The sequence below is a fragment of the Mustela nivalis genome (genome assembly GCF_964662115.1).
Source record: "Mustela nivalis genome assembly, chromosome: 3".
Taxonomy (NCBI): Eukaryota; Metazoa; Chordata; class Mammalia; order Carnivora; family Mustelidae; genus Mustela; species Mustela nivalis.
Window position 1 is genome coordinate 176,698,570 of NC_139022.1, and position 22,364 is coordinate 176,720,933.

A 22,364-nucleotide genomic window follows, 5' to 3' on the forward strand; every position below is an offset into this window, starting at 1 on the left:
CCTGGTTCCAAAAGGGGACCGGTGTGGCGGCTCACGCGTCTGAGCCCCAAACTGCTCACTTGGAGGGATCAAGCCCTGTGGGTGCTGATGAAGGACCAGGGAGTGCTGGTTAGGATTTCTGCAGTTTCACAAAATTTTTCAATTCTCTGCAGACTTGACATAATTATATTTTAACCAAGCTATGAAGCTTTTATTTTAGGCTCCTTAATGTAAATTTTGCAATGATTTCTGCTCAATTTCAATGAGGTCTGATGAGAAACAAGTGACTAAAAATGACTGAGGGGCACCTGGGGGCTCAATCAGTTAAGCATTCAGCTCTTCATTCCAGCTCAGGTCATGGTCTCTGGGTTGAGAGACAGAGCCCCGCGTCGGGCTCTGTACAACCCTCCAGGGATGGGAAAGGGATTGGAGATGGAGTTCACCTCCAAAGGCCAAGGATTTACTCAATCAGGACTAAGTTCCAAAATCTGCCTAAGAAAACCTAACCCATAGGGTTCAGAGAGCTTCTGGGTTAGGGGGTACATCACTGTGCTGAGCAGACAGCACGCCCCAGCTCCACAGGGACAGAGCCTCCTGCAGTAGGGGCCCTTGGAGAATCCTCCCCAGGTACCCCTTCCTCTGGCTCTTCATTCCTCTGACTTAGAATAAACTGGCATTTGCAAGAACTGAGCCTTCCTGGGTTCTGTGAGCTGATCTAACAGATCATCGAACCTGAAAGGGAGGGACGGTAAAAGCGCCCAACTTTGTACTTTGTAGCTACATCAGATCAAGGCTTCTGACTGGTGTTTTAATCAGGAACAGTCCACTGGGGTCAAGCCCTGAAACCTGCAGAGTCTGAAGATCTCCAGGCATTTCATGTCTGAATTGACCTACAGACACCCCCTTGGCCACTGGACAGTCGGAGGCTGTGGGCGTTGCAAACACCCCACACTTGCAGTCAGAAGTGCTGTGAATAAAGGGTTTCAGACAAGGCTGGCTCGGGTTTGTCCTCACCTGTCCTGGCCACCGGCCCTGAGGCCTCTGCTCCTTCTCAAAGCATGTGGGCACCGCAAGACACAGGGTGAGTCTAAGGACAAGATTCAGTGAAGACCGACGCGTCATCCCTTGGAGCATATTTCTGGGCGGCAGAGAGCGTACGCCGACTCTCTCCATAATCTCCCCAGTGTGCGTGGGTCACTTCGTCCCCTCACTTATTAAAGAGTGTTTAAGCCACTGGCCAATTTCGTTATATTCAGGAACTTCTAAGTTCTAACAAGTTAGTAGTGGAGGGAGCTGATGCCTGGCCCAAAAGTCATCGAAGTAGGGAGGGCTACGCTCCCTTGTTTGCACAAGTAGGGAGGGCTACGTTCCCTTGTTTGCACATGACCTCCGATGAGCCGGGCCCATGTCTGCATGTGGAGAGGAAATAGGCATCAGCGTTTTATGAACCCACTTTTCCACTTAACTAACAAGGAATGAGAGACTATAAAATTAAAAAGAAAAGCATGTCTGCTTAAGCTATTCTGCGAAGAATCATGGGGCCTCCCTAAATCGAGCTAGTTAACCACACTGATCTAATTCAGGTGAGGCTGATATCGAGCAGCGGCACAATTTCCTAAAACGGCTAAGAGTGTGTCCGTCCTAATGAGAAGAGAAGGAAAGCCGATCTTCCCTCTCCACTTACGTGTCAATTAAACAGTCCGTTCTTTTTATTCTGTAACCAAACTGGCTTGACTTTTTAGGATGTGTGACTTTATAAATACTGGTTTCAGCTTGGTTTCCTGTTTGGAAATTAAAGACGTGTGAAAGCCAACCCTTCAGCTCCAGTCCCAACAAACAACCCGGACTTAATGGCCGCTGGGGGTTCCGAGCAATTCGCAGGCTCTCCATTAAGCAAATATGAAATTTGGTTTTGCTTTGAAATGGCAAAAAGCGTTTACTTTATTAAAGTGCTTGTTTTTCTTCTCAATTGGAGACATTCGTTTGGCTTCCTTCCTGAGTGCCTCTGTGTCAGCCAAGTCCCAGAGCTCTTACCTTTAACTGGATAAGAGGGAAATCTGGAGCTAGTCATTCTTGAAATAATTTAGTAACAATTACGAAGTATACAGATATCTATAACCCAAAGGAAAACGGGGTTTGTCTGACACACGTGCACGTTCTGGCTCTGCCAGTTCTTTTCTCAGCTGGTGACTTTGGAGATCTTTCCTTTTTCTTAGCGGGACACCAGCGGCATGCGGGCAACAACGCTGCTTGCGGGGAAGCACAGCTGCACAAAGTGCAAGGCTCCTGGCAGGATCCCTGGGTCCCGCCCACCCAACGCCAGCGGTGGTCGCCCCCACTCATCGTGGCGACTAAAATGTCTGCACACACGGGCAGTGCCCTCTTGGGTTGACAACCCTGTCGGACACCGGTGGATAAGGAAGAATATTTACGGGGAAGAGAAGATGGGGGAATGCAGTGTTGTCCTGAAATTTTTAGCAACAGAAGTAGGACAAAGCAGGAGGGTGATTCGTAGGTGCAAATAAGTGCATTTAAGAATGTGACAGTGGTGAACAAGTAGAATTTATGGCACGTGGCTAAAAGTAATACTCGGAGGACTGTTTGTGAGAAATACTTACACCGGTAAATAAGGATGGGCACCAATGAATGTAAGAGCAAATGGGCTCTGAGAAAAAAGAGCTCACGGAAGTAGAAAGAACTGATCTAGATGGAAACAGAGATCCGTGTGTTAGAAAATGAACAGATGCCAGTGTGTATGGTTCCAGACAAAAACGTGAAGAAGCAAATGTTACAGAAGGGAAAGTAGAAAATCCAAGAGCTGACTTTGGGGAAGGGGTGGTGACCTCTTGTCCTTGAGATTTGGGCTCAGATCCCACCGAGGAGGGGCCACAGCCCAGGCTGCGGGGAAGCAGAAGAGGGTCAGGGCTGCACAGCCGCCTCCGTGGACGCAGCGGGTCTGAGCGTGCACTGTGGCGAGCGTCACCTTTGTGGTAATGCAGCCGTTTTCCTGGGAACCATCTGTGCCAAGGCTGGCTTGGCTCTTCCCCTAACAGGTGATTTTTGGACTGTTCTACAGCCTCCTGGCTCTGAAATAGCCAGAGTGACTCTGAGAGTGAATGGCGGCTCTCTGACCTTACTCCCCCACCCTCCCAACTATTTTGCAAGCAAATGATCCTTTACATGGAGTTCTTCCTGACACACCTAGAGGGACCTGTGTTTTCCTGACTAACCTGCCCCTGACACACCCACTTAATGAAGAAAATAAGGAATGAGCACAAATATGCAAGATATAAAATGAGAACAAGAAAACATCCTACGCAGAAGAAATGAAGAGAATTTAATGAGGGAGCTTTGTTCAAATTTATAAGCATAATATTTAAAATCTTACCATAAAGCTGGTTTTCTGAATCAGCAAAACTCCAGAAGAGAGAAACAATCTATGCGGTTTCGTTACCAGACAGAATACAAAACCATCTCGAAGACCTAATTCCTGAAAATGCAAGAGTCAAACGATGCCAACAGATCCCACCACACGTACAAGAAGAAATAGTGCCAGTGCTAGTTAAATTCCTCCAAAGCTCAACGTGAGAGCAAGGGGCAGGAGGGCAGGCGGTCGGATGCAGGAAAGGAGGGTCATCCTCACGGACGAGAGAGGGCCGCAAAGGCGAGAGACAGGGCGGGCGTGGAGAAGGAAGGAGGTGCTGGTCCAAGGCTGAGGAGGACTGAGCACTTTAGGGAGCAGGAGAGGGAGAGCCAGTCTGGCGGTGAGGAACCTCAGGGACACGGCGCAGGGCGCCTGCTGAGCCTCAGCTTTGCAAAGGAGGAGAAGGTCCTCTGGAGCGAAGGCAGGGGTGAGGCACAGGGAGCTCTGGCTTGGGGGGTACGTGGGGCTGGCACTTGGCAGGCTCGTCCCTGCAGAGGGGATGTGAGCTGCCCACAGGGACGTGCAGGGACACCCACGGGGTGAGCGCGTCCCGCCCACCTCCACCTCCGGCCTGGCTTCCCAGCAGCTTCCGCGGCCAGTTGAAGAGCTGCCCTCAGTTCTCATCCAGCAGCATCAGCAAGTAGGTCTGGGATCCTGTGAGCGGGAACCGCTTCCTCCTTTTTCAAAATGACTGATGAAAGTCACATGGGGAGGAGACGCTAACGGCCTGACTCGGGTGCCGCGTGTTTCCCAGGGAAGTTCTCATCTGTAACTCCCTCCCCGCCGTCCGCTTAACCTGCCTTAGCTCCCTCCCAGAGAGCACCGAGCTGCCCCTGGACCACCGCGGTCGCTGGGGGGCGATCTCAAGGCTGCTGCTCTCGAGCGAGCGGTGTTCGCTCAACTTCTCTTTGCGTCCAGCCGGCTCTTCCCGGGAGCGGATCGCCCGGGTTCCTGAACACCAGGACCGCAGACGTGCCTCTGAGGGCTGCCTCGGGCTCTGGGCAGGGGCCTGCCAAGTGGGCTTTCCGCACAGTGAGTTAGGAGGGAAGGGGCCTCACAGGAACCCAATCGCAGCCACTCCCTGGATGGGCTCTCAGACTGGGTTGGGGATTCTCCAGGGCCGGAGTGAGCCCAGGAATCTGCATTTCCAACAGGCTCTTGCATGGGATAGCTGCTGCTGGCCGGGGGCCAGTCATCCCCCCCACCCCCACCGCGTCTCTGTTCCCCTCCACGAGATTCCCCACACCGTGATCTTACATGGGTGGCGGCCAGGCTCCAGGGGGTGAAATCGGATTCTTTACAACCCCGTACATCAGATCTTGTGCCACTGCTCCAGATCCGTGCCCACAAGCAAACAAGACTGTGTGTGTGTGTGTGTGTGTGTGCGTGTGTGTGTGCATGCACACGGGCACACATGTTCTCTGCCCAAGACTTTTAGAAACGATGCCCTCAGAATTCCCACCTAAGTGTGCAGCCTAAACTTGTAATCACTAAGGAATTTGGGGGTTCTGGGGAGGGTCATCGTAACAGTTTGTTGAAATCACTGTGACGACCACGCTCAGTAACGCTTGTGCTCCCTCAGGAATCTGAACCATCACATTAAGAAGGGACTCTCCGCCAGCAGTGGGTACCCACAGCATGCTAGTGTGCGCGGGGGTCACCGTCCAGTCCAGAGGAGGACGCCCAGGAAGGGCCGCACGTGGAGAGACATGGGGTGGAACGTGTGAAAACACTCGCAGTGACCTTGGGTCGGAGAGCGGTTCGTCTTCTTTTCTCTCTGATAACGGCATTTTAACGAAAGCTAATGACGACATCTGCAAACGTGTCCTCATGAAAATGCACATCTGTCTTCTGACATCGTAGACACTGGGCTGGGAGAGATGGGGCAGGAGGGGCCGACCGCCCAGGCGACCCCCACGGGGCCTTCTACCTGCCCGCAGCCTGTCCAGCCCCTGCCCTGACCGCCCCCTCCCTCCCGCCTCTTCTCGCTGGAAGGCTCAGCACCGAGAGCCTCAAGGGCTGCCCAAGGAGCTGACGTTCCGGTTTCTCTCTGACCCAGCCGGCCACCGCTGTGACCCAGAGAGCCCAACCAGAGAGCACAGCAGAGGCCCCATAAAACACACGCCCGTGTACCGGTGCACATGCACACACACACGTGCACTGAACTGCCCTCCTCGGCAGAGGGCAGCTGGGGAGGCTGAGTCCTGTCTGTTTCCCTCCGCATCACAGCTCTGTGGGCGGAGCCCAGACGGCGCACCTGAGGCCCGGGGGCAGGGTCGTGTCATGGGGCCCGGCTACTTGGGAACAGGTTTGGGTGATGCTGTAAGAAACAATTCTTCAGGGTCCTTGGGTGGCCCAGTCATTAAGCGTCTGCCTTCGGCTCAGGTCATGATCTCGGGGTCCTGGGATTGAGCCCCGCATCGGGCTCCCTGCTCAGCGGGGAGCCTGCTTCTGCCTCTCCCACTCCCCCTGCTGCGTTCCCTCTTTCGCTGTGTCACTCTGTCAAATAAATAAAACCTTGAAAAAAATTTTTTTTCACCACTAAGCCAGAGCTACAGAGAATCATGTGAGATCAGGTCTTTGCTTTGATCGAGGACCAGAAAATCCGTGCCCAGGGGCTTGGCTAAGAACAGTCGTGGTGCTTCTCTCAGCCTGACTGTGAGCCTCGATTTCTGTGTGGTGCCTCTCAGATCTTCGAATGTTTCCCTCCCGCATGCTCTCCCAGACCTGCGCTTCTGGGGGCCCCACAGTTGGCTCATCCGTCTGTCCACCATCTACACGTAATACGGCAGGTGTTAAGTATTAAACAACATAAACAACCCTCATGTCTATGTGCAGTGCTATGTTTTTTTTTAAGGTTTTACTTATTTATTTGAGGGATAGTGAAAGTCCTAGTGAGGGGAGGGGCAGAGAGAGAGGAGACGCAGGCTCGCCGCTGAGCAGGGAGCCCCACGCTGGGCTCAATCCCAGGACCCCGGGATCACAACCTGAGCAGAAGGTAGAGGCTTCACCAGCTGAGCCCCCCCAGGTGCCCCCGTCTATGGTCCCCGTTCAAAGGGCTCCCTTGGGTCCTTCATCAGAGACTTCTGCTCACCACAAGTGTAAGGATTTCATACTCAGCATCTTGGGGCGTCTGCGCTTTGGGTAAGGAAGGGCATACGGGCTGTTAGGATGGTCACCGAGACACCAGCCCGGGGGGACCAAGGGAAGACAGAGCTGTACAGAAGAGGTTTCCAAGTACCAAACAGAGAGACAGTGGGGCCCCCAGTGTGGGGCAAGTGCGTCCAGCACGTCAGGAGGCTTGTCTGGCAACAGCCACGGGAAGACGAGGCGCCACGTCATCCCGGCTGTCGGGACAGAGCGGGGACGGATGGCCTGAGTCACCAGAGGGGAGGCAGGCTCCCTCCAAGGAAGTGGAGAAGTCAGGACGCGGGTCACCGGAACGCCTCTCTGCAGCAGAGACCCCCAGTCATCTGTCCCCCAGACTGAAGCCTCCACGCCCTCCATCCTGCCCTCCGTTCACACCAGTGCCCTCAGCTGCCTCCACGTCCTGCTCGCTGGCCTCTGTCACAGTGTGGCGGGAAGATGGGGGCCACGCTTTGACGCCCCCAGCCACAGCAGCTACAAACCTGCACACCCGTGCATGCATTTCCCCAGGGGTGCGCGTGTGCATGCACACAGGTCGACACACACGTGTGTGCACAAGAGCACACTCCTTTGAAGGCGACGACATAATCCCAAATAAGGAGGAATGTGCTCCTCGTCCCTGTCGGGGGGCCTCGTGGAGAATAAGATCATGACAGGATCCCTCCTGCTTCAAGAGTTTCGGAGCCTAAACTGTCTGCTTTCTGAGGCAAAGCTGTCGCGTTAGCAGAAGGGAATTGGGGCTGACATTTATTTGGCTGGACAGAGTGTTAGGAGCTTTACAGGTAGTCTGTCATTTCATCCTTAAAGGAACCCTATAGGACAGCTTATATTATCATCCTCATTTTATAGATGGACTCACCAAGGCATAAAAGGCTTAAGTAGCTCCTAAGGTCATGAGACTTGAAGAGGCGGGGCCTCGCCGCGATGCCTGGCGGGCCGGGCACAGCGCCACGCGGTCTCCTCAAGCTCCTGGAGGCCCGCCCGTCACTTCCCGGCACAGTCTTTCCATCCGTCCAACATGACCTATGCAGGGACAAACTGCACCCTCTTGTTTGATTTGCGTTTGAGACAGAAAGAGATGCGCACCGCTTTCTATTTCAGAAGTTCCCACACTGGCGGGCAATGTTTTAAACTCTATTCCCCGTGAGCTCAAGCAAGGGAACTCGAGTTCTGAATGATGGACATGACCTCCAGGCCCTGCTCCCTGCTTCGTGTCTGGGGGCAGGAGTGAGGGGGGCACGGGAGCCCTGCCGAAGCCGCCCCCATGGAGGGGCACGTGTTTGTGGGTAACAGAGGGATGAGCCCATATCACCCTTTCCAAACACAGCCTTCGGGTATTTTTGAATCAAAAAGTCATTGGGAGCGGCACCTGGGTGGCTCAGTGGTTTAAGCCTCTGCCTTCGGCTCAGGTCATGATCTCAGGGTCCTGGGATCGAGCCCCGCATCGGGCTCTCTGCTCAGCAGGGAGCCTGCTTCCCTCTCTCTCTCTCTCTGCCTGCCTCTCTGCCTACTTGTGATCTCTCTCTGTCAAATAAATAAATAAAAATCTTAAAAAAAAAAAAGTTATCGGGATCCTGCATTTGCCCTGTGACAAATAGATCGTTGGTGGCTGGTGAGGGCCAGGCCCGATGCTAGACTCTGAGGGCTCAGCAGCTAATGAAAAGTAGCCAAGGCCATGACCGGCCATGATCCAATCCTGTTCCAGGCTGTCGTAGGAGGTAAACACAGAGAGAGCGCAGCAGATAGCAAAGACAGACGTATGCCCAGGTCAAGTGTAAAAGGGACCACAGACATCCAGGCCAGGAAACTGAGAAGGAAACTGAGAGCGCTGCTGATCTGGGGTCGGGGGAGCATGGCCTGTGGCCCAGGGGCATTCTGGAGCTCAGCACCACTGAGCACGGTGGAGACACACTCAGAGCCCAGGCAACACCAAACCCGGGGCCCCAAGTCCTTGTCTCTGACCCAGGGAAACGTTCTAGACAATAAGAAAATTTACAGATAGGAACCTGGTATGGAAGAGACTCAAAACCAAACCGACCCGAGTGACGCTCGATCCCACAGTGTTGGATCGAGTGTTGGAATGATTTATTTCCGCGTAGCTGATGGGCCCAGACCCTGGGCATTCTGCCGAGATGGGCTTGAGAGTGTACATAAAATTACCTTTTCAAGTCCTACTATGGCATTTACCTCCATTTTTGCATTTTCAGAAGGAGAACTTCACCTGATATCTCCGGGCTTTTTCACCAGGATGAAATCAGATCACACGTACGGAGCAAGGCACAGGCAGGCTGAGGGGTGCTGGCTAAGCACGGCAGTAGTCACATGCCACAGCCCGCAGGCCGCAGGGCCTCGCCATCCACATGGGCGGCAGATAGGCTTACGGCCCGGGCACCCACGGCGGGGCCCAGGGATACACATCTCCCAGGTCACGAAGCCTGGGGTGGCGAGGCCCACCGCCCGTCACGTCCGCTTGTAGGTGGCGGGATGCTTGAGCTCTTCGTTTGAAATTGATTTCCCCAGCCCATTTCAACAAGGAGAGATAGAAAAGTGAATTGAAATATTTCTGGCTCTGAGTGCTTTCGAATTGCTGAATATCCTGAGAAAATAAAAACACAGAGACAGCCACATGCCCCACAGCACGGAGGGTCCCAGGGCTCCGTCTTCACAGGAGGGTGTGGATAATGGTGCGTCAGATGAGTTTCCCGTGAAACGGGGTCTCCTCCACCACCTAGCTGGAGGGTTACTGAGACTCAGGTCTCGTTTCTCAGACTGCGCACACATCTGGGAAGCAAGGTCTCAGCAGGGCTTGCAATCGCTCAACGACTTGTCAGAAGCAGAAGTCACCGAGCGCGCGGGAGTGCCAGAATCAGACAGGCCGGAGTCTAAGGTGGCCTGTGGTAACGGAGCAGAGAGGAGCAGCACGCGTCTGAGGGCTGACGTCTGCAAGCTGCAGAGGGCGATCCCCTAACTGGGGACAGCCCAGAGCGGAGCCTGCCTGTGGAAGATGGGGCTTCGTGAGCCCAGTGCTCAGAAAAGTGTTACCGTCTTGTGGGAACCAGCCCTGGCCTGTTCTTCAGAAATCACTTTTAAATCTTCATATTTTGCTGAAGTACTGGAAGGGGACTGTTGTGTCTTGAAGACGACGGTTTTACTTGTCTCCAGGTTCTCACTGATTCTAACTGTAGAATGAAAACCAGCGGTGGTCCAACCTTATCCTTGTTTTATAAAGAGAAAGAAACCAATCATGGAAGCAAAACTACACAGAGCACTAGAAAATATTCCACAAATGAATGCACGCCGTCTTTTGAGAAGCATCATTTCTATCGCCGGGGCTAAGTATTCACGGGTGCGTCATGACCCAGCCCTGAGGACCCCCAGAATCGGAGGGGGAGGAGAAGGCCAGGAAACCAGAGTGGGTAGTGTCCCGGGAGCTTCTCCGAGTCGCAGGGACTCCCCGCGGCATGCAGGGGACAGCTCTGCCTGGCACGGTCACACTGAGCCTCTGCTGTCCTGACGTGTCCCAGAGCCTGGAGGGTGGGGACAACGGTCATCTATGGATGTCCCGTGATGTTCTCCTGCAACAAGGAACTGGCCCGAATCTGATTCCCTGGATACGGCGACCTGTCCAAAACGGCGGACCGCAGAGCCACTAGTCTCGCTGTGGGTCCCCAGCACCCGTCCTTCCGGCGCCAAGTGTGGGTACCAGAGACCGGGAGCCCAGGCACATGTGCACTCTCCCCACAGCGGGAGCATGGTGAGAGGGGCCTGGTGTGACTCGGCGATGGGGCTGACCTCCGACGGACACTCGAACCGACTGCCCCTGGTCGGGGAGGTATGTCCCAGCTCAGGAGGCTCTGGGCAAGCTGAAGGATCCCTGATCCCCGGGAAGAGTCGGGCTTCCCCGTTTCACCCTGGTCCTCTGAGCATGTCTGTGGAGATGGGCAGGGGCGGACATCGCAGCCCAGGCCCCGAGACAGGTGCTCCCTCTCCAGAAGATGAGCCTTTCCTCCATGTCTCCTCTGATTTGGGGAACAAAGAGGTCAGGGTGACTTAGCAGGGCCTTGGATAAAGACACGGTCAGCATTTTCATGAACTTGGCTCAAAGGTAACCCAATGCAGGGACGAGACAGCAAGACCTATTTTAATTTGGTCTCAGGGACCAAAGAGGACAAGTTCAGCCCTTTTGTTAGAGTGTAAAAAAAGAAGGGACACTTTCTGCAGGATTCGGAGCCTTCTAGCAAGCAAAGGTGGGAAAGATCTACGCGAGCAGTGGCTGTGAGGAGAGAGGGTGACGTTGGCCGATGAGGAGAGTAGCTGTGCTGCGGCAGACAATGCAAGGTCTGCCGGACCCCGTCCCCTGCGCCACGCTCCCGGGTCCCCTGCGTGTTCTCAGCCCCGGGCACCCCTGTCTGCTTCCTCTCTGGAGAGCGCTCATGTTTCTGAGGACAGAGCCAGGGGACGTCATTTCCCTCTCGGTCTCACCACCGTGCCTCGGGCCTGTAAGGCAGGACTGCAGGACTGAAGTCTTCCCTCCCGAGGCTGAGATGGGCTGTTGTGCCTTGTTTCACCGGCTGTAACACTGGAAAGGCACCAGACACTCTCCGCGGGAGGGAGCAGGTTACTATTTCACTGCTCAGTCCACAGACCGGAAGTGAAGCAAAGGTCTCTGCGTGTCCTCCCGACTTTGAGAGTCTGAGGGTCAGACAAGCGCCTGCAACAGCCTGTGGACGGAGCAAGTGAGGGACGAAGCAGTGTCAGCTGCTCACGGTCCCCTTCCCTTCTCGGAACCTGATCGATGAACTAACAAAGTTCATGCCTTAGACTATCGGTGATGGCGGAGACAATGGTACTGGAAAAGTGTGACAGGCTGGTTCACAGCCAATTTTAAGATTTGTCTGAGAAATTTTTAAAGATTTTGTTTAATTGAGAGAGAGAGAGAGAACACGTACACGAGCTGGGGGAGGACCGGAGGGGAGGGATGGAATCTCAAGCAGCCCCTGGCCGAGCGTGCAGCCCAGTGTGGGGCTCAACCTCCCACCCCTGAGACTGAGACCTGAGCTGAACCCAAGAGGCGGACCCTTAGCCAACTGAGCCACCCCGGCACCCCTAAGATTTGTCTGAGAAATGCTAATTGTGAATCACATCAATGTTTTCACTTGAGCAAAAAGCATTATCCCCAGACATTGCCTGGTGCATAGTGGAGAGTTTAGAACATAGCTCTAAGCCAGATTTTTTTTTTTAATTATTTATTTGACAGGCAGAGATCACAAGGAGGCAGAGAGGCAAGCAGAGGGAGAGGAGGAACCAGGCTCCCTGCTGAAGCAGAGATGCGGGGCTCGATCCCAGGATCCCGGGATCACGACCTGAGCCGAAGGCAGAGGCCTTAACCCACTGAGCCACCCAGGCGCCAATTTTTTTTTTTTTAAGATTTTATTTATTTATTTGACAGACAGAGATCACAAGGAGGCAGAGAGGCAGGCAGAGAGAGTTGACCAGAATTCACTGCCTACTGGTCAATTGTTTCCTCAACACAGCCACTGGTAAGCTGGGGAACTAACCGTCCCCAGCTGAAGACGACACTCTACGGTCAATCCTTGACCATTGACCGTGTGCTCTCAGACTACTGGGGACGGCTGGAAGTCCCTCACACGTGGATCAAAAAAAAGCACATGTTAGGACGAAGCAGGACAAAGCCTCGACCTTCAAGGGGTCACGACATGAAGCGCTGCTTTGTCCATGAGGGGCCCCTTACTAGCCGCCCTTCAGGCTACTGTCCAGGGATGGCTATGAACATAGTTTTGTTCCTCCGTGTCCTGAGTGGGGACCATGGCAGCTTGTCTGGCCCCATCCCCAGCGAGGAGCCTGTATCCTTCTCTCTGTTTCGTAATTAGAGCCATTTGTCTGCCCTCTGTGTGCACAGAAGAGAATCCTATTTTTTCCTTAGAAAGCTCTTAATGTCAGAATTTAAATATGATTTCATTATTTTATTCTTAGTTAATGATGGGAAGTGTTCGTGTGGGTCAAGCACATTAGTGTTAACTGTCCAGACTTACTTTTTTTGTCAATCTTTGTTTTTCTCTATTTCTTTCATGTCTTTTATTAGAGCAACTATTAAGAATATTTGAGGGGTTTGAAGCGGCCGGGGGTGGGAGGTTGGGGGAACCAGGTGGTGGGTATTAGAGAGGGCTCGGATTGCACGGAGTACTGGGTGTGGTGCAAAAACAAGGAATACTGTTATGCTGAAAATTAAAAAAAAGTTGAATTCATTTTTACTTTAAAAAAAATCTTACTTGTATTCCTTTCTTTCTTTCTTTCTTTCTTTCTTTCTTTCTTTCTTTCTTTCTTTCTTTCTTTCTTTCTTTCTTTCTTTCTTTTTTTTCCAGTGCTCAAGATACATTCCTGGAAACCTATAAACTTCCAAGACTGAATCAGGAAGAAATGGACAACCTGAACGGACCAATATCTAGTAATGATATTGAAGCCGTGATCCAAAACCTCCCAAAAAACAAGAGTCCAGGATCTGACGGATTCCCTGGGGAATTCTACCAAACATTGAAAGAAGAAATAATACCTATTCCCCTGAAGCTGTTTCAAAAATAGAAACAGAAGGAAAACTTCCAGACATCTTCTATGAAGCCTGCATTACCCTGATCCCCACACCAGGCAAAGACCCCACCAAAAAGGAGAATTTCAGGCCTATATCCCTGATGATTATGGATGCTAAGATTCTCCACAAGATCCTAGCTAATAGGATCCAACAGTGCATTAAAAAGATTATCCACCATGACCAGATAGGATTTATCCATGGGATGCAAGGGTGGTTCAACATTCACAAATCAACCAGTGTGATAGAACAAATCAATAAGAGAAGAGAGAAGAACCACATGGTCCTCTCCATTGATGCAGATAAAGCATTTGACAAGATACAGCATCCGTTCCTGATTAAAATGCTTCAAAGTATAGGGATAGAGGGAACATTCCTCAACTTCATAAAATCTATCTATGAAAAACCCACAGCAAATATCATCCTCAATGGGAAAAAGCTTGCAGCCTTCCCGTTGAGATCAGGAACACGACAAGGATGCCCACTCTCACCACTCTTGTTCAACATAGTATTAGAAGTCCTAGCAACAGCAATCAGACAACAAAGAGAAATAAAAGGTATCCAAATTGGCAAAGAAGAAGTCAGACTCTCTTCGCAGATGACGTGTTCCTTCATGTGAAAAACCCAAAAGACTCCACCCCCAAACTACTAGAACTCATACAGCAATTCAGCAATGTGGCAGGATACAAAGTCAATGTACAGAAATCAGTGGCTTTCTTATACACTAACAATGAAAGAACAGAAAGGGAAATTAGAGAATTGATTCCATTTACTATAGCACCAATAACCATAAGATACCTGGGAATAAACCTAACCAAAGAGGTAAAGGATCTGTACTCGAGGAACTACAGAACACTCATGAAAGAGATTGAGGAAGACACAAAAGATGGAAGACCATTCCATGCTCTTGGATGGGAAGAATAAACATTGTTAACATGTCTGTACTGCCCAGAGCAATCTATACTTTCAATGCCATCCCATTTTTACTTTTTCTTTATTCATTAGATTCTTACTTTATGCAAGTGCCCATTTTGTTTACTTTTTTTTTACTTAAATATATAACTGTCTATATTATGCTTAATTATTAAACCAGGAATTCACAAAGTTGAAATCTTATATCTTTTTGAAAATTTGTTTGTTTTCTAAATATCAGATAAAATTGAATATTGTGTTTCTACATTTGAAAAATTTACCTGTCACTCTTTATCAGACTATAGTATGTCTGGCTCTAGCTGAGAATGTTCTTGCAGTGAACTAACTTTATCGATTCAGTCATGCCTATGGTCTAGTTCTTATGGCATTAAAATGACAAAGCTATCGACTGTCATGTGAAATTCTCCTTTTGACATGCCTTTTCTAGTCATTTCCAGTGCAACTTGCATAAAATTCTTGTGCTTTCTGGGTGAATTTCAGTATATGACCTCATAACAAATTTTTTGAGTGAGACCATTTGACCAAACCACCAACTGTATCACGGTGTTTTCACGTAAGCTTCTATTTCTCGTCCCCAGCACAATCCACAATACTTTGAGTGACTTTCATTTCAATAATCTCAAACAACAAAACTAGACTTTATCACATCTTCACTTGGAGGGAAAGGAGAAACCAGTTCAGTGCACGAGCTCCTCAGAGCCCCTCGCTGAGGTAGATGGATGGGAGAAGGCAGGCCAGGCCTTTCAGGGACATCCAGAGCCCCTGTTCTCTGCTCTCCCTCGGGGACAGGTGGCCCACCTCGGGCAGAAGCTCCGAGCTACCTGCCGGGACACGGGGTGGACCCATGAGTCCGGCATGCGCATGGCCCGGATGCACCAGGGCCCCGCAGTGCCCACCACCAGGGGAGGTGTGAGAAGTGACCTACCCCCACCGCAGGACACGGAGCACTCGGACCGAATGACGGCCCACAGGTAGCGAGGCTGGCCGCCCGGCCGCTTCTCCCCCCGCAGCCGAGGCACAGAGTACTCCCAGGCGATGCCCGGGTTCCTTCCCTGAAACAGGAGCTGGAAAACAAAAACAAAAACAAAAACAAAAAAAGAAAGAAAAAGGGGGGGTAGAACAAGTTAAAGTGGAACTGACAAATCAAAGCTAATTTGTAAATAATACATAAACAACAACATCAACAGTAAGCACGGTACAATGAGAAACCCTGCCCATCCTCCAAAATCCGTAGGAACTCTCTAAACGGAAGTGAACTGTCAGCAGGAACCAAGCACATTAGGAAAAACGTGGACATTTGACTCCTGGACTTCACATGTAGTACCGGCCTCCACGCGCGCCTTCGGACGCCTCTGCAGCCCAGCTCAAGTATTTGGTTACTCCCCCGCTGTTTCCTGGAACCCCCCACAAGTCCCGTCCTTCTGACCGAATCAGAAAGCGCTGCCTATAGATCACTGTCCCACTTCCTAGTGAGTCCAAGCAACCCAGGCCTCCTGAGTGGGTATCAGTGAGACCGGCTGCTAAGTTCCTTCGCCGACTGGCATGTACCGTGCAGTTCCAGGAGAACATGATTCATCAGTAAAGACCTCTCAGGTTGCGCCTGTCCGTGACCTATAGTTTAGCACCTCCCATTTGAACGCTTCCCTTCTTAGCTTGAAACCCAGTCGTATGGACCCTCCAATTCTCACTCACGAATGCCTCAGATCCACTGATCTCAGTGAGAAGCCTTCTTATTTTGGAGCCTCACCATTAATCCGTTGATAGAAATCCCATCTCTGAGTCTTAGAGCCTTTAGCGGGTCCTCATGTGATGTGCCCACGGGCAAAGACACTGGCCCCTCCCTGACAACACAGCTCAAGTCCTAGTTGCTGAAGGTGTTGGAGGACAGGGGCGAGCCCTGGCGAGGGGCGACACGGCCGGGTACTGCGCTGCTCTCCTGCCAGATATCCTGAGCCTCTGCCACTCTTCTCCCATCCCGAGACGCTCCCAACAAGCCATGTTCCTCTTCACATTTGCCTTATCTTTCCTGTGTGGTTATTCCAGCTGAAGTCCGAGATGGCGGGAGAAATAACCAGAGCAGGCATTCAGGAGGAAGAGCAGAGGGGAGGGTCTGAAGGGACGGGACACGGGCAGATGCGGCCGCCCCAGACGGTCCCGGGGAGCATCTCCCGGGAAGATATGAGAGGACAGGAGGGGCTGCCTGGCCCCCAGAGCAGGTGGGGGCATCTGGTTGGCTCATGTCTGCATACCCAGTTGGGGGCTGAGGGGGCTGCTTTTGGGCCAAGTGCTTTCATCTTGCATAGAAATACAAAAATGTAAGGGGCTCTGCAGTACTGACCCCCGACCACCTCTACCTGCTCAGTCCCATGGGGCAGACCATGGTGCAGGGAGCGCCTATCTGCAGTTTGTGAGCCTCTGTGGCCGTGGGTGGGGAGCAGGAGGGCGGTGGGTCGGGAGGCTCTTGCGAGACCCCTCCCTGCACACTGGGCCCACGTGAGGGCACAGCGGGGGCCCTGCTCATCTTGCTCCCACTTCACAGGATTTGGTGCAATGCTGATCCCACCCCAAAGAGAGGTGCAGGCAGAGTCCCCTGAGTGTGCCAGCTTCTCACAGCCAGAGAGCTTGCAGGACCAGGGCAGACTTTTGTAAAAATCCACTAATAAGGAACCCTGAGCAGGAGCTGCGTGATGGACATAAGTACAAATGTGAGGAGGCCCCAGAAAGAGAACGAGTCCACGGCCCCAGGGCATCCATCAGTGCCGTTTCTGAGACGCCCTCAAATTATAAACCTCTTTCTGTGCATTTAAAACTATACCAATGGCCCTCAGTCCCCACCAACGCCAGAAGGACCCCCACACCCCAGCCCGAAGGTGAGAGGCTGGAGTCTACCTCCACAACCAGGGTTTCGTTGGTTGGCCCAGACGAGGTCAAGCTCTCCGGTTCGTGGGAGGACCGTCTGTAGTCGAACGTGGTGCCTGAAAACTTGTATCGGCCGGGCCAGTCCACCGTCCAGTGTCCGTTCAGGTAGTATTTTCGGAGGGTGTTGCGCACAGAGATGTAGGAGGTAGACACGTTCACTTCGCGGATGCGGATACTCCGGGCTCCGGGAGGAATGGTGACCATCTGATAATATTCTACAGGGAAGGGAACAGGAGAGAGAGAATGTGCTGTCTCTCTCAGCACACCGAGCCGAAATCCCTACGCACCTGGGGTTCCCCACCACGAAAACCTGAGGATCCACATTGGGAACCAGGAGGAACTCTGGTGTGGCAGTCAGTTCCATTAGTTCTTTAAGTGAATTCTTCCCTTTCCTTTTTTTTTTTTTTTTTTTAACTGGAGCAGAACTATTATTATTTTCACTAGTAGTAACCTAACAACGACTTCCCATCCAAAGGAAAGGCTTGACAAGCAAAGCAGGGATGGAGAGTGTGTAGGTCTTTGCAGGACCCTTTGCTGCTGTTTCCACTGCACCTCAAGGGTTTCCCACCAGGAAGTTCCACTCGTATCTTCTCTGCTCAACACCGGCCCGCAGCTCCGCGTACTCACGGTTGGCGCCATGGGGGTTGGCGTAGAGCCCCTTGTGCGTCGTGCAGTCTGAATTATTGCCCCTGCACACACCGCAGGAGTCTTCCACAGCGTCGGACCCAAGGACGTTGTCACATCCGACTCTCTGGGGGACCGAGGTCACACGTCATCCATGCAAGAGAAGACAAGAGCGAAGTCACCAACCTCCAGTGAGAAACCTCCCCATAAGAGCAGGACATTTCACTCACACAGGGTAGTTAACAAATACTTATTGGATACCAAATATGTGCACAGCGAGACTGTAACTCGACTCTTGGGTCCAAAGGAAGAGACACTGACATCTGTTCTCTTCAGTACTGCTACATGACCTCAGTATCTGGAGCCCTCAGTGAAATCTCTCAGATTGTCATGTGGAGATAACAGTGCGTTTCAGACTGACACAAAGCTCTTAGTAAATGACAAGCAGTGTGTCCACAGGAGGGTCCACTGGACCCTGCCACTATGCCTCTATAGTGTCGTGTGTAATGCAGAGAAGTAACACATGCCACGTGGGATTATTCCCAGCAGTAAATTATGTAATTATGTAATTACTATCTTAGAACTTAAGGGGCTCTTTATGATGTCTATGGTACCTGCCAATGTTACACTTCCCAACAAAGAGTTTAGTATCTACAAGTAAAAAATTCAGAGATGAAGTAACTATAGCCAGCAATTCTTTGTTTGAAATCCTTAGGGCCAGATGCATTTCAGAACTCAGTGTTTTTGGATTTTAGGAAGGTAATTTACATATTATGCACATAATATGCAAGTCCCAGCAGGACCCAGGGCAGTGCCCATAATAAAACACATAAATGATGTTCCTATAGCAAAATGCGAACATGGTCACTCTAAGCGAACTAAATAAAACTGACAAATATTCTCACATCAGTTAAGGGCGGGTTTTGGCCAGCAAACAAATTCAGGGATGCTTACATTGTGCAGCCCAATACACTTTCTGTTTCATAGCTTTTGGGGTTTCAGAATTACACGTAAGGGATTGTGACACTGTATCGTTAAGAATACCTGAAAATAATGAAATATTTAACAAGTCAACTAGTAATTGGACCAAATGGACAGAGATCTGAACATGAACGCTGAAAGAGATCTGGATAGAATGGAGTCGATCTTCACCCAGTAAAACGGATGACAACGTGTGTCTCAGTGGCGGGCCCAGCTTTACCGGGTCTTCCAACTTAGAGAAATCTGAAATGAAGACCACGGTCTCGGACTGGTGGGTGCGCATACTGAATCAGTTCAAGGAAGAACCCATCCTTCACATGCAGTGTATTTGGTCGGGTAAGGCTTTAAATTTCTGCATATAATAGAATTCCTTCCCCGTCTCAACTTGGCATGGGGTGGTGAGCTCAGGGCTCTATGGTCACTTTGCCACCAAATCTTTCACAGCCTCTCTTCCAAGTCCCTCCACAAAAGAGACCCCTACAGGATGCAAAGTGGCCTCGGGGCTCAACGCTGCCCCGGTCTGCGTTGCTGCCCGTGCTGCTGCAGGCTGACCCCACTCTGCTCTTCCTCATTCCTGGGGCCTGTTCCTTCCTGATACAAGGATACAAACCCTCTGAGCACTCCTTCCCGTTTGTCACCTCCCTCGGCCCCCCGGCCCTGCCTGCCCTCGGGTACTCTGACACCTGAGTTGGGTCTTACAAACCCACTCCTTCTCGCAGGACCCTGTTCCCAGACTGCTCCCCCAGACTCCTCCAACTCACCCTTCCAGACTGAGCTCAGAAGCTCCCTTCTCCAAGGAGCCCCACAGATTCTCCGGGTCTGTATCTAGGAAGGAATCCGCTCTCCCCCATTCCCCGTCCTCTGCATGCACTTTGACTGCAACCAACCCCATGTGTCTCAGTGTGTCTTCCTATAGCATCCCCCACCCCCTCCCAGGCTGTGGGTCGGAGAGAAAGGGCGGGGTTCAGATGCCTGGTGTCTTTAGCCCCTCAGAGGATGCCCGGCACAGAGCAGACTGTCTGGACACGTGTGTTGAATGAATGAACGATCATTATTACCTCACATATCCCATCTATACAAACATTACGGCTATCCTCCGAGCATGGAGTCCCATCTTTGACTTTATTTGACAAAGAAAAGAAGAAATCAAATCCTTCTGCGATACAGTAGAGTTTGCATAAGTGCTGATCTTAAAAAGAAATACACACACAAACACAAATAAGAAAGAGACTTAAGCTCTGATCATTTCGCTCTAAATTTTAGATAGACTTTTTCGTTTTCTTTTATCCCCCATAAAATAACTCCCACACAACATTCATCACAAATACTTTTTTTTTTTTTTTTGTGGTGGTCTCATGAGGCTTGGGTTTTTTTCCTTTAATTTTTAATTTGTATAAGGCTTCACTATTAATTTTTTATTCTGTTTGTCCTTTCCTATCCTTGTGCGTTACCCAGTTGTTGGCACATAGTAGGCATTCAATAAATATTTGTTGACTTGAATACAACATAACTGTTCACTATTTTACTAGTATAATTAACTACTCTCTTGTAGAAATACAAAAAGGTCATTACAATTTAGTAGCAATATATAAAATTCTCAAAAATGTAATAAAAGAATAAAGTGATCACCAAATTTCTTAATAGCACATTTGATGAAATACATATTTTTGAACCGATAAAAGGGATAACTTTTAGATGAAATCTCCAGAAGATAACCAGAGGCTAATGTTTCCTATAAATACAATGATTGTCAAAACACATGAATACATGGAAAATGTAGGTATCATTGTACACTTAAGCATGGTGGATCAGGTTTACTTTCTCTCTTGATAATCTGTTTCATAGATTTTATGGTTTACATAATTAATATGAACTTTCATAGAAACTTTTCCCCTTCTTTCTTCTTGGTAAAGAACGGAAGAGTTGATGTTGAAAATATAGTCTTGCCTTAGGAATTTTCATGGGCTCAGACTCATCTACAAATATTTTCTTCACTATATAAGATGAAACCAATTGAATAACCCTAGGAATGGAGTTGAGTATGTGCCTCCACGATTAATGTGTTTATTTCCTGAGACCGTGAAGTCAGGAATAATACACATATGTTGACCTCAATTTCAAAGTTCTTTCTCTTTTTTTCTCCTGCCTACTTATTTCTCACTGGATCAAATTTTACTGAGTTTAAGAGTTCAAAACACAACCAAAAATGCTTTGTGTGAAACTGCTTTAAAGTTTTCCTTTGAGGCTGTACTGCCTTCGTAAAGCTCTCACCATGAAAACACTATGTCTGTTGGGCTGGAGAAGGATAAGATTGGGGAGATTCACGTATTTCTTAAGTGTTGCTTGGACAGTATTCCCAGTTTCAAAGAGCAAGATGACTAACTATTCTTTGAATTTCTCCTTAAATTATGCCAATTCAGCTACCAGGTTCAAGTTACTGTAATCTTAAGAATAATACATCTTTCTCTCAACCTGGAGAGTAAAATCAGACATAGGGTGCAAATAACCTTCTTGGTTTAAATCAAGACTTTTGAAAATAGTAGGCTTTAAAACTACCTAATTTTCCAAAAGATGTTGGACTTGCTCTGATTCTTTGACCATGATAACTGCTCAGTGGGTGAGATGCTGAGAGAAACATCACCATCACCTGCTGGGATGTGTAATGAGAAAACACTGATTCATGATCACTACACCATCTATTTTGAACGCTTCGTCACTTCTTTGAAGATCTCACTGTAGGGTGCACACCCTGGGGTGTCTTGTTAATTTCTAACCACACAGCTGGTCTAGTTTAGACCAGAAGCTGGTGGCCGTGGGGCAGGCGAAAAGCCTGGGTTAGTGACCTCACACAGCGGTACGGTCTATCCAAACAGCACACTTAAGATCACACCCGTCTAAAGAGTACAGGTAACAAAGCATGGGGTCGTTAGTAGAGGAGGGATTTAGGATTCACCTTCCACTTGGGTGTATGGCTTCCACGTGTAGCGCCATCCTCGGAAGCGCTTGTCATTGTACTCTGCACACTGCAGCGCACGGAAGTCAACGCTGTTGTGCGGACATTGCTGACTGTTGCAAAGCCTCAGCGTACGAGTCGATCCCTCACAAAACTTGCCTCCGTGCGATGGTCTGCAACAGGAAGAAACCCTGCGTTTAATAGCCACTCTCCCCTCGCTGGAAACTAGGCTTACTGGAGAGATGAGCAGATCCAGTTAAATGGCTCACAGTGACGAAGGAAGAAGTCTGCACCCCAATGGGACCATGACTTTTTTTTTTTTTTACCATCAACAGCATGATCCCTGTTCCTGACGTCACTAGGGCAAGTTACAATGTGGAAGTGGGTCTGCTTGCCACCTGTTCACTGCTGGTGCCCAGCAGCCCGGCACACCAGACAGAGGGCAGGGCTGAGACGGACATCCAAATCCATCACTTTGGCTGCTGTCCGCTTCCCTGCAGCCAGGCCAGGGCAGCAGATCAGCTCAGGAACAGTCACCTCCCACTGGCTGGTGCTAACAGCAAAGAGGCTCTCCTCGCTCCTAGAATCCATGTGGACCCAGCACAGAGAAGGCCTCCTCTCCATGCAAGGGATGCACTAGGCGTCACACATGAGAGACACCACCATGAGGCTGCAACAGGACTCATGTTTTAAACCAACTGAGGTGCGAAAGGAGGACTGGGACAGTCCCCCACCCCCTGCTCTGGGGACCGCCTCTGATGGTTGCCAAAGTAAATATATTGGATGAAAAACCAAACAAA

The 22,364-nt window shown here is 50.4% G+C and overlaps 1 protein-coding gene across 7 annotated transcripts in view; it reads right to left on the reverse strand.

Moving 5' to 3' along the window:
- Window positions 1–22,364, reverse strand: part of ADAMTS16 (ADAM metallopeptidase with thrombospondin type 1 motif 16) — a 143,934-nt gene that overhangs the window by 41,310 nt on the left and 80,260 nt on the right. For all 7 annotated transcript variants that reach the window (XM_082723451.1, XM_082723448.1, XM_082723450.1 and 4 more), the window contains 5 exons: window positions 21,565–21,737; window positions 19,670–19,800; window positions 17,634–17,757; window positions 16,977–17,221; window positions 15,013–15,151 (listed from right to left, as the gene is read on the reverse strand). In XM_082723451.1, the coding sequence (XP_082579577.1) occupies window positions 15,013–15,151; window positions 16,977–17,221; window positions 17,634–17,757; window positions 19,670–19,800; window positions 21,565–21,737 (812 nt within the window). The remainder of the gene's footprint in view (window positions 1–15,012; window positions 15,152–16,976; window positions 17,222–17,633; window positions 17,758–19,669; window positions 19,801–21,564; window positions 21,738–22,364) is intronic.